Source organism: Muscardinus avellanarius (assembly GCF_963383645.1).
Source record: "Muscardinus avellanarius genome assembly, chromosome: 7".
NCBI classification, from domain to species: domain Eukaryota; kingdom Metazoa; phylum Chordata; class Mammalia; order Rodentia; family Gliridae; genus Muscardinus; species Muscardinus avellanarius.
Window position 1 is genome coordinate 90,304,402 of NC_137793.1, and position 16,569 is coordinate 90,320,970.

At 49.5% G+C, this 16,569-nt stretch overlaps 1 protein-coding gene across 2 annotated transcripts in view; it reads right to left on the reverse strand.

The window, feature by feature from the left end:
• The window catches only part of NR5A2 (nuclear receptor subfamily 5 group A member 2), a gene marked incomplete at both ends in the record, with an annotated part of 153,579 nt that overhangs the window by 124,592 nt on the left and 12,418 nt on the right, over positions 1-16,569 (reverse strand). Inside the window, 4 exons of one of the 2 annotated variants that reach the window (XM_080698523.1) lie at positions 1,200-1,846; positions 6,483-6,624; positions 8,158-8,276; positions 12,229-12,366. In XM_080698523.1, the coding sequence (XP_080554649.1) occupies positions 1,200-1,846; positions 6,483-6,624; positions 8,158-8,276; positions 12,229-12,366 (1,046 nt within the window). The remainder of the gene's footprint in view (positions 1-1,199; positions 1,847-6,482; positions 6,625-8,157; positions 8,277-12,228; positions 12,367-16,569) is intronic. The other variant, XM_080698524.1, reaches the window with a different exon arrangement.

Here is a 16,569-nt window from a genome sequence, read left to right on the forward strand (position 1 = left end):
ACTAAGGACTGCTAATTGAAATACAATTTTACTATCCTGTAACACTTGGCAATATTGTTTCCCAATGAGCTACAGCCCAGCCCTATTTTATTTTTAAATAGGATCTAAGTTGCTGAGGCTGGCCTGGAACTTGGGATCTTCTTCTTGTTTTAGCTTCCTAAATACTGGGATTACAGGCATGTGATGCCACACCTGGCAAATAGAAACCCTTAAAATCAAAAGGTTACTTTGCATTTCCCTGCTCTCAGAGATTTTAAATCTCTAATGCCAGAGGTAATCAGAACCCATACATCTTTAGCGGCCACATCTCCTGCAACAGCAAGAGGAAGAGGTAGATTTTTTATCACAGAATATACTAAGAAAATCAAACCCAAGATTCCCTTTTAAATCAGGAATGAAAACCAGCAACTACCTCAGGTGGCTTATATCCACCCAGATTCCAAACTTCTAAGCAACTTTCCCATATTCCATCTTCAGTTGCAGGAAATAAAATAATGATGTAGTTAAACAGAGATCCCTATACAAACAAGTACTGTGTTTACCATGTACCAATCCATTAAAATCAATGGCGGACATACATTATGAGAACTAAAACCCCAGCCAAGTGGACTAGCACTCAGTATTTTCCCATTACCCATCCACTGGCAGTAAGTACCATAAATCTGCTCCAAAAACAAAGGATTTACCAACCTAATGTCAGGGTAAACAGGTAGTAAATTCCTACTTGATAGTATTAACCGACTCACATTCTTTAGGGACAAAACACAACTACATGTTGGCATTTTTACCTTTGAAAGAAATCTTCAAGAAACCACCATTCTGGTAGAGCTCATTACATGGTCATTCCCAAGACTAATCTGCTAGGCCACTGCTTGACATTCAAAATTTCTAGCTACACAGCATTTGAAATAAAGAAAACATAAATACATTCTGCTAGGCAGAAAGAAAATTAAAAAAAAAAAGTTTTCTGTGTCTTATGTTAAATGTCATTCTGCAAATTAAGAGCTACACAGAATAAAATCCCCATAAATTGATGCTACAATTGTCCTGATGTCATGGTCACAGAATAGTTCTACTTGTAAATCATGCAAAGAAAAAGAAAAACATACTATCAACCCCAAGAATGTATTCATTAGGAGCATGCTCAGGGCTCCCTAGAAAGGGGTCCCGGAAGCTGTGACAGCTGTTGGCAGGCATACCTTGAGTTCTCTAAAGAAGATACTGCTCCTGGCCCACTCGACGATGGAGAAGAGAGTCTGATCCGCCATCTTGCACATGAGGCCAAAGGTGCTAAGCTTCTCGTGCTTGCTTCTGTTAGCCTGCTCCTGCTGCAAATAGGCCATGATCTTGGCTTGAACTTGGGGCTCATCGGGCTCACACTTCAAGAGTTCCAGAATCAGGTGTGGGATGCTGGCCGGGGAGCTGGTCTGGTAGCTGTCCATGTACGAATAGCCCATGATGGACTCGGGCGAGCTGGTGTAGGGGTCTGGGTATTCAGACTTGATGGCCCGGCTGGGAAAGTGGCCATATGCTTGGTAGCCTTGCAGGCTGCCAGGAGGTGGCATTGTCATGCTAATGGGGGACGTGACAAAGGGACTTCTGTCGTAGTCCGTGGGAGGCAAGGCAGCGTGGTTGAGAGGTAGGCCTTTGGAGGCGGAATGGATGTTCTGAATTGCAGAGGAGAGGCTCAGGTCAGAGGGCATTCCTTGGATCACCTGAGTCATGGCTTCCAGCTTAAGTCCATTGGCTCGGATGAGGGCTTTTTTCTGCTGTTTCAGGGCCCTGTCTCTCTTATACATCGGCCCAAACTTATTCCTGCCTCCACGCATTCTATCTGCCCTCACCGCTGTTGGGGAGAGAAATATAAATCATTAAGGCAGGAAGGGTATAAATAAACACTGCATACAGGCATTCACACATATGATGTAAAATTATTAGTATTCTCCAGTTTCCAGTCAATTAAAATGCTGGAAACTCAGGCATGGTGGCATTCACCTGTAGCCCCAGTATTTGGGAGGCTGAGCCAGGAGGAGCCAGCCGAGGCCAGACTCAGCAATTTAGCAAGACCCTGTTTCAGAAGTAAAAATAATAAGCCTGAGTACGGCAGCACATGGTTGTATTGTAATCCCAGTACTTGGAAGACTGAGACAGCAGGCTTGTGGCCAGCCTCTGAAACTTTGTGGAAACCTAGTTTCAAAATAAAAGAATAAAATAGAGTTGAGAGTTGGGCTTGGTTCCAGGCCAACCTCAGAGACTCAGTGAGGCCCTTTGCAACTTGGTGAGACCCTGTTTGCAAATAAAAAATAAAATAGGGCTGGAAGCATAGCTCAGAGGTAAAATGCCTCTAGGTTCAATCCCCAGCACCACAGATAAAATAAAATAGGGCTAAGGGTATAGCTTAGAGGTAGAATGCCCGAAGTTCCATTCTCAGTGTATAAATAAATAATAAGATAAAGGTCTGTGGGCATAGCTCAGAGGTAGAATGCTCCTGGGTTCAATCATCAGCACCGAGAAAAAAAAAGGAAATGTGGAAATTGATCAGAAATGGCTTTCAGGAAGCCAGGCGTGGTGGCGCACGCTTGTAATCCCAGCATTCGGGAGGCTGAGACCTGAGGATCACAGTTTGCGGACAGCCTCAGCTACTTAGTGAGGCCCCTCTGCAACTTAGTGAGACCCTGTTTCAAAATAAAGAGTAAAAAATAGGGCCGGGGGTAGAGCTTGGGGGTCGAATGCCTCTGGGTCCCATCCCCAGACCCACCAAAAAAAAAAAAAAAAAAGAAAAAAGAAAAAAGAAAAAAGAAAGAAAAAGAAAAGAAAAGAAAGAAATGTGGAAATTGATCAGAAATGTTATAATAGCCAGCAAATATTCCAACAAGGGAAGAAAAATTCCTCTTTTAAATACTTTCCTTTATTTTGTCATCAATAAAATCTTAGATAGACATTAACCCCTCTGTGGACTAAAAAGATATAATAACTTTTGCCATAAAGTTATTTAACTTTGTAGCCGGGCGTGGTTGCGCACACTTGTAATCCCAGCATTTGGGAGGCTGAGACAGGAGGATGGAGGTTCGCAGACAGCCTCAGCTAGTTGGTGAGACACTGTTTCAAAATAAACATAAAAAATAGGGTTGGGGGTGTAGCTTGGAGGTAGAATGCCCCTGGGTTCCATCTCTAGTACTGCAAAATATATATGTATATATGTATATATGTATGTATGTATGTATGTATACATATATATGTATATATAAATATATATTTAATTTTGTAAGAAAGAGCATTGGTTTCTTACTAGAAGAGAGCAAATTTCTATTATGCCAGAAATTTGGAATTTTGTTTTTGTTTTAATGGTACTGGGTCCTACTAACCTAGCGAGACGCTGTTTCAAAATAAAATAGAGCTTGGAGTGTACCTCGGAGGTAGAATGCCCCTGAGTCGATTCCCCATAAACAAATAAATAAATGGCAATTAATTAATGGTACTGGGGCCGGGCGTGGTGGCTCACGCTTGTAACCCCAGAGCTTGGAAGGCAGAGACAGGAGGATCGTGCAGGTTCGAAGCCAGCCGCGCTGGCCTAAGAGACCCTGTTTCCACATAAAAAGTATAAAATAGGTCTGGGAGTGTAGCCCGGAAGTAGAAGGGCTGCCAGGAATCCCAGTATCACCAAAAATAAAAACTAAAAAAATAAAAATAAATTAATGGTACTGGGGATTGAACCCCAGGGGCATTCTACCTCTGAGCCACAACCCAGCCCTATTTATTTTGAAACAGGGTCTCTTAGAACCTGCAGTTCTCCTTGTCTGTCTTCCAAGTACCAGGACCACAGGCATACGCCACCACACCTGGCTCGTCAGGATTCTCTATGGAAACCCAAACTGCTTGCTTGCTCCCTTTTTCTTGTGGTACTGAGGCTAAAACTCAGGGGCATTCTACCTCTGAGCTACACCCTCTAGCCCTATTTAATTTTTTCATTTGAAACAGGGCCTCGTTAAATAGTTGAGGCTATCCTCAAACCTTTGATCCTCCTGTCTCAGCCTCCCAAGTACTGGGACTATAATTGTGTACTACCACATCCAGCCTCTGCTTTTTTTTTTTTTTTTGCGCGGTGCTGGGGATGGAACCCCGGGACATTCTACCTCTGAGCTATACCCCCAACCCTATTTTTAATTCTTATTTTGAAACAGGGTCTCACTGAATTGCAAAGGGCCTCACTTAAGTAGCTGAAGCTGTCTGTGAACTGCGATCCTCCTGTCTCAGCCTCCCAAATGCTGGGATTACAAACGTGGGCCACTACGCCTGGCCCTTTTTTTTTTCTTTAGGGGTAAAAAAAATAAAACAAAACCCAACGACCTATTCCTGGATTAAATTGTGAATATTTTTTTATTAGAACATTTTTCCCTCTAAGCCATTTTAGCTACTTTATTACAACAAAAAGGGTTGGGTACACACTGTTCTTGGGAAATTATTTTCATCTGGACTTGATAAGTGCACATCAGATAACCACTGATAGTTATTGCTTTTAATTTAAGCTGAATTGGACATAATTACTGCAAATTCCTTGGGAAAGCTGTCCGGGGGCTCTTCTGCCACCGTGGCGTGTGGAGTCTGGGCCATGCCTAATAAGTTAGTTACCAGTTCTCTGCAAGTCTACAGTGGCCAGCGGCAATTAGACAGAAACCAGAGGCCTCTGACAGCTCGTGACTCACCCAAATTGCTGGAGGTTAAGTTTTTGAGCTTTTTATCTGAGGATTAGTATCATATTAAAAATTTATCATGAATTCTAGGTATCTAGAATACTATACAATATCATAGAGAGTTTTTCATCTAGATGATGATTTACTGAATATTCAATCGTCTCCCTGTTATGAGAGTCTGAGCATGCACCTCAGGTGACCTTTATAGATAGCTAAGAACGTCGAATTTTCAGGTAAAGAAACGGTTAAAAGAAATAAATGACATGCGATAAAGGTCCAAGATCTGTATTTTTCAAGGTAAAGACATGCAACTTTTTCTTCAGTTGGGGAAAAAAAAAATCCAATGATACAGTATAAAATCCCAGCATCTGCTTTTTAGCATTTTATCTTCTGAGTCTCATACTTTGGTAGGCATCTACTATAATATTCTCGTATTTGATAAATCACAGTAATCGGTGATAAGAAACTTTATGTGCGTCAGCTGCTTTCTTCTCCGAGTTCTTCTTAAAAGAAATACTGTCTTTAACATTTCTTATGCCAATAGCGGCTACTTCTATTTGAAAAAAATCTGTTAACAATTGGGCAGATTTATTAGAATTTTGAGGGCTTTTTTTTTCTATCAAGTATGAGCATCCACTAACAAGAAAGCTCCAAATAAAAATAGCCTCTGCCTCATTGATCAAATCAAATGCCCTCGTGCATCAGGCAGCACTGGTGATATGTATCCCTGTTATTACTTTATTTGCAGTATATTTAATCTGTGGAAAGCCAGTAGGTCAAAGGCTAGGAAGCAGCAGCATACCATAATAGTCCATGGACCACAGATTATTTACAGCGGTCATATACTAACTTCACCGCCTGCCAACCTGAGCACTGTGGTGTAGGTTTTGCTTTCTCAACAAAGTTTACTATGGCTTTTGAGGAACTAGTCCTGTTCTCGTCACGCCATTGCGATCGGAGCCATAGTTTACTCTTCCCCTTAAAAAAAAAAAAAAAAAAAAAAAAAAAGGAGTACGCACATTCCTACGCTATAAAAAAATTTTGACATGAGAAATCTCTTTTCTCAGCTCAAGGCTTTACCTCTTGCTTAAGTGCCATGGAGTTAATATTGACATTTTTTGCCAAGCACCCATTGAAAAAGATAGAAATCAAACTTTTTTACTAGGACATCTTGATCTGACACTTATTATTTTTTAATTTTTGCAAATTAAGTTTGTTTTCAGTTGAGTCACATTACTTGGTGATCAACTAACCTGACCTATTTGGTATCCAGTGTAGCAAAGGCTCAGCCAGGCGTGGTGACACACTTGTCATCCCAGTACTTGGGAGGCTGAGACAGAAGGTTTACAGATTCAAGGCCGGCCTTAGCAACTTGGTGAGATCTTCCACAACTTAGTGAGACCCTGTTTCAAAATAAAAAATAGAATAGGGCTGGGAGTGTAGCTCAGAGGTAGAATGCCCCTAGGTTCAATCCCCAGTACCAGACAGACACAGACACAGACACACACACAGACACAGACACACACACAGACACACACACACACACACACACACACACACACACACACACGAACAAAAAGGTTGGGTAGGGGCTTTGATATTTTAATTTTTCCTTGGAGATGTACCATGTTTAAATGATACTCAGACTATTCTACAAACAAAACATAAAGAGATCTTACATTTTTATCAATGTGTCAAAAGACTGAGAGTACAATGTCACCACAGGATGTGAGCACAATGTTTCAAAGTCCATGTCTGGAGAACAGGCAGTCGTCCTTAGAAGACTCTTACCTTCTAGCTTCATCCCAACACTTAGACATTTCTGGAAGCGACAGTAAGGACAACGTTTTCGCTGCGTCTTGTCAATTTGGCAGTTCTGGCTTTCTATACACGTGTACCTCTTATTATTTTGGACGGTTCGCTTAAAAAAGCCCTACAAGACAGAGAAAATATGGAGACATATTATAAATCTAACACCCGTCTCTCCCCTTGTTTCAACTTAAGAAAAAAAAATCACCATTAAATCCTTTCATTGGACCCTTTGAGCCTTTATGTGGTTCTGTGGTTTATTTTACAGTTCAGCAAGATCAACCCTCCAACAGAGTGCCAGGCTAGCATGGAGATTGTTCTGGCTTCCGAGCTATATTCCTGTAGAACTGCGTCAAATCTTGGGGCGATTTGGCTACGTATCATTTCATCCCCAAAGTCAGAAAAAGACACTGTACGTGGACCAGTGATTGTTTAAAAATGTTTTCCTATTAACCATCATGTTCCAGAGGTGCTGAGGGGATCTGCATTGTTTTACAGCAGTCTGCTACAATTTCAGTGATAAGCCATTGCAAAATGCCAGTGGAAAAAAGCGGCGAGCACAACACCTCAGATCTTTTGCACATGTCAACAGTGGACACTTAAAAGCAAAAGGATTTCACGGGCAAAGTGGGAAAATGCTCGTAATTCCACTGGAATACATTCAAGTATGAGAACTGTGCAAAAAAAAAAAGAGAGAGAGAGAGAAAGATGTAACTAGCAAAAAGACGAAGCGTGCTTCACAGAGCTGAACTGTGGCAACCAGAGTTTGGGCTTCCATTACATTTCACAAAAAGACTGATCGCAAATAAAATTTGTAGCTTTCTAATAGAATAATAGCTTGACTAAAATGGTGTTCTTGTTTATCTTACTGGCTGAAAAAAGAAACAATCTTACTTTGTTAGAGCAAAGGAAGGGATATTCCTGGCAGCGGTTTAAATAATTGTACTGAGTTTTCTACTTTAATATAAATGTTGGGGAAAAAAAGAGCATATTGAATGTACTGGGACGATATTTTAGAAGTCTGACATGAATCCTTAAGCTATTGACATTATTAGAAACAATATAGAGTACATTTCACATATTCAAATTCCTTGGGTTTAAATAGGTCACGTGACTCGTTTGTGAAACTTGGAAGCTAAAAGCCGGGTGTTGTTGGACTTTTTTTTTAATATGAATTTCAAAAAAATTTTTAAAAATATTGTTGGAAGGAAGCAGGCTGAAATCATACAGCTGGGTATTTAGACTTTTATGTCCATGGATAAAAAATGCTTAGTCTTATAGCACAGAATACGCTGAAGTTAAAATGTATTTGGAAAATACTTTGTCATGGTCTCGCTCAAGAACTACGATGCTTTAAATATATATAAGTCAAGCAAAATCAATATTTAGGACTGTTAGGAATAGAAACCTTTCTACAGCGACATCACTTTCCTACAATAAAATATTTTAAGACCGCGAGACCAGCAAAGTTTTCTAAACAGCATAAATTTCTTTGCCTTTTTGGACTAAATCAGACACGTATTTCTTAAGAATCATCTCTTCAGACTGACTCATTTTTTAGTCTAAAAAAGCCCTCAATTTAGCCTTAAAGAGCAACCCAATGGTTCATTTTGGTGCTGGACCATCACATTTTTTGGTAGGCAATGGAGAGGCAAACCTTGCAACTTTCACAGGTGAGGAGCCCATAATGGTACCCAGATACTTTATCACCACACACGGGACAAAGCTCTTCCAGATCTTCATCATAGGAGTAATTCACCATTTTAAATTGAGACACTGAAACAAGAAATGTACACACACATCCAATTAATTTACTGCCTAGGTTTTATCCCTGCAAGTAAAAGCTTGCTGGTGATTGGTGGGCAAACATCGCTAGGCACAATGGTAAAGAAAAATAATTTATATATCCAGGTGGCACAAACAGAGATATTCTTACACAGTGAAAGGAAAACGGGTCGAGGCATCAGTGGGCATGCACTTCTTTTCTGTTTAAAGTAATTACAACTTCTTTTGTTCGCATTTTAAACTGACCGCTGTTGAACACAAGTTTCCCAAGTCTACAAGGCCAAAAGACCAGAACGGAACCATGAATTGTGTCGAGTAGCAACCCCATGATTGCTTTTAAATCTCTGGCAAGTTCCAATATTTCACCTGTGCCTAAGAGAGAAGCATTCATTCCTCCCCACTCTTAGTAGTTTGCTGCAAGTCCACCAATTTGCAAACGCTGTTTCGCCGAAGCCCCATAAACCTGATTTCTGGAGCAGCCCCACTTTACAGCAGCCTGGGGCTCCCCGGGTTCAGATCTGTAAGATTAATCGAAACACTCAGTTCTGTATTGACTGTACTTCTGTCCTGGGTACTTTCATCTCCTCGCGTTTGAAAACGTCCTGTTAAAGTAACGAGAAGGAAAAAGAAGAGAAGACACCCGGCCAGGGAGGGGTGGGGTGGGGGGCCAAACACACCGAAGAAACACAGAAGGGTTTGGTTTCCTCGCAAAGTACTAAGCTCCTGCCGTGAACTCCACAGGTTTCCGATCCTCATCAAAATACACAGCACCTCCAGATGACCCTGTCGAACAGAAATCAGGCTTCTGCAACCCAGGGTTCACAGCTCCGGGATCCGAGCTACTTAGCTGGGGACACCAAACCGCCAAGGCGTCTGGCGCAGCCAAAAGATAAAAAACTATGTTACAAGAAAGACAGTGGCCAGGAGATCCCAGGAAGTACCCGATCCGTCCCTGACCTGACTCGGCACCCACGCGGCCTGGGCCCAGGGGCGCGGGTGGGCGGGCTCCGAGGAGGGCGATCCGCAGGTCCGCGCCTCCCGCCCCAGCCCCGGCTCCCCCCCGAACACCGGCTCTTTAATTCCCTGGGCGCACCCAAGCTTTCGCTCCTGGCCCAGCCTTCTGCTACCCACTGGCGCGCACACACGGAGGCGAGTTTGCTCTAAGTTAATCGGTGGCTTTGTGGGGCGAGGAGGCAGGGGCGCGGCGGGGGCGGGGGTAACTACTCCCTCCACCCCACCCCGGCCCAGACCCGGTTTGTTTACTAAAAAGGAAACAGGTAAATCGCCCCTACACCGTCGTCAGAGGACCTGGCCATTCCAGTAACCACGGTGGCCTCCTCGGCGATGACTTTTATTTTTTAAGAAAATAAAGTTCTTTTTTTCTATCCGGCTTCCGAGGGCCTCAGTCAAAGCGGTCTGAGCGACGGTGGTGGGGTGTCCCTGCAACATTTTGAAGCTGAGGGCAAACCACAGACCTGCCGAGTGTCTCTTCCCAAGACACAGAACCCTGGGAAGGGCAAAAGCAGAACAGAGTTGGGCTTAAACCGGACTGATTCCGGATGATCTCGGGAGAAGAGGTTCCAGGGGGCACCCTCAGGGACTCCGGGACCGGGACGCCGGGGAGGCTGGGCGCAGTCCTCCCGGGCCTGGGAGAGCCGGGCTGGATGGAGAAGCCGTGGGTTCGTTTACAGCCTAATGTCCCTACGGCTCCGAAAACTGGCGACTACCGTCTGGAAGCACTTTTTAGGGACGGAATGGAGAAAGTGTGGTTTGCAAAGTGTGTTCTGTTCTATTTCCTACACACACACACACACACACACACACACACACACACACACACACACCACCCCCCACACAAAATAAACCCTAACTTCACATCTACAGGGAAACGCAAAGGCATACACTTCCAGGACTTCGTGAACACTTCGGGGCCCCGACACGGAAAGACCGAGGCCTGGGGCAGGACCCGCTTGGAAAAACCAAAGAGAGAGAGAGAGAGAGAAAGCGTGTGGGTGCCAAGACCAGAGGCCGTAGTGCGAGGCCGGCATCGTCCTTCAGAGTCACCCAAGTCACCTGGCGCCGCCCAAGTAGGCCTTCGGGGAGCGAACGCATCGGGCGAAGTCGCCGCGCCAGTGTCGGTCTGCAGAAAGGACAGGGGACCCAGAGCCCCGGAGAGCCAGGGCTCCCGAGGGCGTGCGGGGAAGTTCCGGAGAAGCTGGACGCGCTGACCTGGGCACTCGGGAGCGGATCCTCTTCCTGGGCTCCCCCATGGGTCGGTCTGCGGGACGTGACCCCAGCACAGCCAACACGGGAATGGCGTCTGCGACCCTAACCAAGGGCACCCCGGGACCCTCCGGCCAGGGCCCCAGAGGAAATCGTGAGCCGCGCTTCCCACGCCGCGGGAGCCCGGGCTGAGCGCGGCCGGCGAGTTCTCCTGAGCCCTGGGCACTGGGCAGGCCCAGTGTCCTGCTGGAGGGCAGAAGGTACTATCAAGGAAGCCTTCTCGAACTTTACAAAGAACGCGTTTCCTAGGCATCTCTCTCCTCCCAAAGGAGCCCCGTTTTCCTCTTCTACTTCTCCCTCCTCCAGCGACTCCCGGGCTTGCTATACCGAGTCCCCCCCAAACCGTCTGCCGAGCACCCTGAAGCAATAACTTTCCTTTCGGACCCCCAAATCCCGCCGGGCCTCCGCGGGCGTCCCCAAGGGTGGACTGTCCAGGGCTGCAAGTCCCAGGTGCCGGGAAGCGACACCACTCTGGGCCAACCAGGTTCCCTGGGCAGACGGACAGACAGACACACACGGTTGTCTCGGCGGCTCCAGCCCCGGGGGACTTACGCAGCCCTACCTGAAGGCTCGGAGAGACCCCTGGACCGCCACGGGGATAAATGACCCCACCCGCACGACACAAGGCCTCCTGCCATCCTCCTGGCCTCGGCAGGGAGGCGACGCCAGGTCTCTCCGGCCCGAGCGCCCGGGGCGCGCCGCCTACCCGCGCCGCGGAGCGCACCAGCCCTGAACCCGGCTCTCAACACCTCGCCGGCCCTTTCAAGTCGGCGCAGGGGGCGCAGGAAGCGTCCCGGGATCACAGGCCCGCGGGCCCGCACATCCTGCGCGCGGGCAGGGGCGCGGACGGACGAGCGCCGGTTCCTAGCATTGTTCCCTCCCGGGCCCAGAGCAACGCGATCAACTTCTGACGGGCTTAATACAAGCCAGACCGAGAGCTGCTATTTACGAACGTGGAGAGAATACAGCTGATGGAATTTTTTTCACCCCCGTCTGTTGTTTTAGCAATCAAGGGCAGGGAAAACAAACGGGCCTGCCATTATTCCCAGCTCTGGGATGGTAGCGACGATGCTAAACTCCACCCGCACCTCCTCCTCCTCCTCCTCCTCCTCCTATTCCTCCATCGGCTGGGGTCACTTTAGCCTCTCTAAGTTCTCCCGGCAGTTCTGAAGTTGTTCAGATCCTAGCGAGTTCCCGGAGTCCACGCCTGGGCTTTGGGGGTTACTCACACGCACTCAACACGGCGTGCACGGCGTTTCTGGGATCGCCGGCTGTTTCTGTCGTCCTGGGCAGTCTTCCACCACCACCACCACCACCAATAACACGCGAGCATTAAGGTGCAAGCGACCCCACTGACCGAGAACCTGCCCGGCTTGCCAGTCTCAGGGCGATCTTATTCTAAAGCACCTCTCTCCTCCAAGTGCCCCGGCTTACGCGGCCCTAGAAGTTCGATCTGCTCCTCTCGTTTCTTAATTAGAAGCGGCCAATTAGACGCTGGTTGGAAAAGCTCGACCCGCACGGTTCAAGGGCCGTAAACTTTTACGCCGACACCGGAGGAGGGGGCCCGCCGCCGCCGCTCTCGGGGCAGCCAGGGGGGCCCGCCCGCCGCGCCCGCCCGGGCCGGGGGCTGCAGCCCGGGGCCGCGCCCGAGACGCCTTACCTTGCATGTTTTCCGGCTTCTGCCCCTGGTCCCCATGCGATCGAGCCAGTCCCAGGGCTTCCGTCTCCACTTTCGGCAGCATGACAAGGCGGCCGCGGGCGGGAACGGGGGCTCGGGGTCGGTCCGGAAGCCCAGCACCTGGACACGGACGGGCAGCAGAGATTCAGCTCCGGTGCACGGAGGGAAGGGGCGACCGGGGTGCCCGCTCGCCCACCCGCTCGCCGGAGCCGCGGGGAGGAGGCAGATCGCGGCTGCGGAGCGAGGAGGCGGCTCGGCCGCGGGGGAGAGCGCCGCTGCCCCGGGCGGCGAGCCCGGCACCCCGGAGCCCCGCGCGCAGCCGCCGCCGCCCAGCCGCGCTGCAGCTCCGGACGGCCGGAGACGCGTCCCTCCCCGCGCCCGCCCTCGGCTCAGGATCGGCGGGGGTCGCTGCCTTCCCTCTCCCTGGCCTCGCCTCGCCGCCGCCTTCCTTCCCTCCCCTCTCCTCTCCTCCGCTCCCCGCGCCTCTCCGCCCCTTCCCCCATCTCACTATCTCAAGTTGTGGAGTCCGACCTCCCTCTCCTGCCTCGTCCACTCCGCTCGCGGGTCCGAGAGCAGCCCCGAGGGGGACGGTGCTGGGAAGGAAAAGGGGGAAGGCGAGAAGGGAGGTAAGCGGGACCCGGGCTGGGGGAGAAGGCCGGGAGGAGCCGGGCAGGCGGTGGATGCGGACCCGGGCTCCGGACTCAGGTCGGACACCAGCCACCAGCCAATGAGGATGCCCCAGACCCCTGCCTGCCCCAACCTCTTCACCCCGCCTTAACGCACTCCCACCCGCCCCGGCCCCGGGCGGGGGCGGGGGTGTGAGTGCTCGCGGGGTCTCACCGCTGGCGCGGTACGACCTCTGTCTGAGCGCCGCGGAGGATCAGAAAAAAGCCTGGGCAGAGATTTGCGAGAGCCACGCTTGGAAACCTGGAGAAGGGATGGAGTGTCGTGTGTGTGTGTGTGTGTGTGTGTGTGTGTGTGTGTGTGTGTTGGGGGGAGGTGCGTGCACTCGCTAGTGCGTTGGGTGTGAAGAGGAGCTAAACACCCGCTTAAAATACCTGCAGAAGAAAAGGGCATGTCAAATCCACCGGACCTCTGTGCTCAAACGCTGAATTGGTCAGCTGTCAAGGGTCACCCAGCTTATTTCCCGCGGGACCCAGTCGGGGCAGCGGCCACTCCGAGGGTGCCCCGCACCCAGGAGGGCCCAGGAGACCAGGATCCCTGAAGGAATAGCCAGCTTGCTGGGATCTCACTCATTTTCGGGAATTAAAGGAAGGGGCAGTGGTCCTGGCTCGTCCCTTCTCCACGTATAAATGACTCTCTTTGCTGGAGCCCAAGATTATCGTGGCGACAGACTCCCTAGTGTTAGTCAACTGTGCCAGGGTGCAAAGATCAGCCCCGGCTCCGTTCTCCCCTCTCATGCTGGTGTCTCTTTGGTGGGACCGAGCCACATGAGGCTCAGCATTTACCAAAAAAAAAAAAAAAAAAAAAAAAAAAAGTTTTAAAGAACCATCTGTTACACAAGCTCTTCAGCCACGAGCCCAGCCACATCTTCAAAGTTTTCAGCTCCCATCCCAACAAGATGAAAAACATTCTTTCTAGCCCCGGACTGCATGCAAAAAGCCTTATATTCAGGGACTGCTGTGCAACTGCGTAATTATCAGAGTCCACCCACAAGGGGGTGAATTTGAATCTCAAAAGATCTCAATTTATTCTATTTAAGTGACAGAGGGATCACACATTCCAACTGCCCAGCCTCGCACTGGGTGCATTTAAAATTGCTCCAATCATGGCAGTCTACAGTTTATACTTTCGGATGAAATGAGCTGTTCATCACCCACCTATTCCTGGACCCACCAGGAACTGTGGACTCTCCTTCAATGTCTATTCAGATTTCATGAGAGCAGACATTTGGGGAGGCCTGGCTATTAGTTTGTGTGGGGAAGTGGGGCTGAAGTTATCAAAATAAGTGACCCTCACCAAGCTCAAGAGTGGCAGTGCCAATACATTCGCAGAATTACTAGTTGTTTGCCACATGACTGTAAATTATATACTCAGGAAAGGAGTGAGTCTGGGGGCCCAAACCACTGCTTGCCCTGCTTTGCTGTCAAATTCAGGTGAACTTGGAAAATTGTTTTGTTCCAAGCCTTAAGAACAACCTCCTCCCACTGCATTTTTAAATAACTTCTGGGATCACTTTACACAGCTTTCTCCGGGAAGGGACACCGGCTGCAGTCCCTCCCAGCCCTCTGCTGGAGTGGGAAGTCCTCTGCTCCCAGGGGCAGCAGGAGGAGGAGGTTAGGAGGGTCAGCAGGACCTTGGAATTGCAGTGCGGCCAGAAGCCCTGCCAGGCTGAGGCTGACCCTCTGCGGCCGACTGCGGTGTGGTCCAGCTCATAGCACGGACTTCAGGGTCTGAGGGGCCTTGCTTAGGCAGCATTCGCTGACTCTCAGGCCAGTCCAGCCTGCACTCCCACCATCTCCCCCAGAGAGAGGGAGGGAGGCAAGGGGCCAAATGACATCCACTTAACATCCTACAGGTAGACCTTCCAAGAAAGAAAAAGCCTCACAAAACCGGAAGGAGGTGGGAGAGAACAGAGTTTGGAGATGACGAAAATAATATGATCTTTAAATTTTGCTGTATCACAGAAGAAACTTCCAGGCTTTTTGTCCCTGCTCTGAAAGTCTAGTTGCAGGCAGACTCTTCTCAGCAGCCAGCAGAAGGGACCCAGAAGAGGTGGAGGTCTCTATCGGAGAAAGCTAGCTTTTTTTTCTTTTCTTTTCTTTCTTTCTTTCTTTCTTTCTTTCTTTCTTTCTTTTTTTTTTTTTTTTTTTTTTTTTTTTGTAAGAACCAAGGGAACTTGGAGAACAGGAGCGTTCCAGGGCACTGGGGTGGGAAAATCTCTCTGGGGCCAACTCTAATCCAGATGTCCTCCAAGGACCTCGAAACCTACGCCGGCGGTGTGTGCTGCTGGAAACCTACCAGAACTGGTTCTTAAAGATTCCAGGGTACACGCAGCTGCCCCCCCCCACCTCCGAGCTCGTGGTGGCTCTCCAAGGAGTTTGGTGCAGACGCAGAGGGAAGGAACCAGACCTCGAGGACGCCAAGTTCATCACCCACCTCCAAGGGTACCCTTCCTTCTCCCCAACGCTCGCTCTGGTCCCTTGACCCTTGGATTCCGTTGGGAAGGGAAAGCCCTGCAGCCGGGACCCATTTGCTCTGTGGCCTTGGATAGGATCGGGCGCCCCCCAGAAGGTCCCCTCTCGGGGAAAGCTGTGAGAGGGGCTCCCGAGCCCGCGGAGCCTAGGCCGGTTCCGGGGATGGCTCTGGGTTCCAGGGCGGCCTCGGGAAGGGGAAACAGTTGAGATGGATGTACGTAGGAAAACACCCGTGCGGTCTAAACGCCGGAGGCAGCGATGGTCCATAAGGACCCCGAGATACTCCAACCGTGGACGGGCAGACTCATTCCCATCCTCCTCGGGGAACGTATTTATCATAAGCCAAACTGCATCTTAGTGGACGCATACTTAGCAACCCACCCCAATCTTGCTCCCGCGGACGATTTAACTGGTGACAGAAACCAGAACCACGGAGACTCGGGGAAACAGCTCTGACTTGAGCTACCGTGCGCCTCCTCAAGTTTCTCCTCTAGGCTCCCTTCGCCAACTTCGGGCAAACTTCTCTCCTTTCTCTCGCCTGCCCTGCGCCCCAGCCTTGCCAAGGAGACGTCTCCAGGGCTCGCCCTTCCGGGTTCTGACTTTGTCTTAAAAGTGTTGATTGACGGTTGCAATTACAAGGAATGATGGCTCGGGGAGGCTCCCGCAGCCTTGATGAGCCGGAGAAGCGCAGTCCCGGCATATTTTATCCGGGCTCGGCGCTCCGGGGCCGTGCGCGCCCCATTCGCCCGGCTGGCTGGAGCTGCGGAGGCCCGGCGCTCCCCGCCCGCTCACCTCCCCGCCCCTGGCTGGCTGCGGCTGGAGCAGCCCCGGCGAGCGCACCGGGGGCGGCCCGCCCTGGACCTGACCCGAGGGGTCGGCCCGCCCCGCCCCGGGCTGGCTGCCGCGGGATACAGTGTCAACACTCCCCAGGGTGGCTAAGTTTTCCCTGCGCTGCAGACAGAGTAGCAGACCCAACTTTCTCCCTGCCTCCGGGGTAGTTGAAGCCTGGAGAGACGCACCCAACCTCTCCAGAAACTTGCAAACTCTTTTATCCTTGCAAACAACAATTTCTAACATTTCCTCAGTGTGTGTGTGTGTGTGTGTGTGTGTGTGTGTGTGTGTGTGTGTTGAAGAAACCAGAACAATTACCTTAATCGTCCCAGGC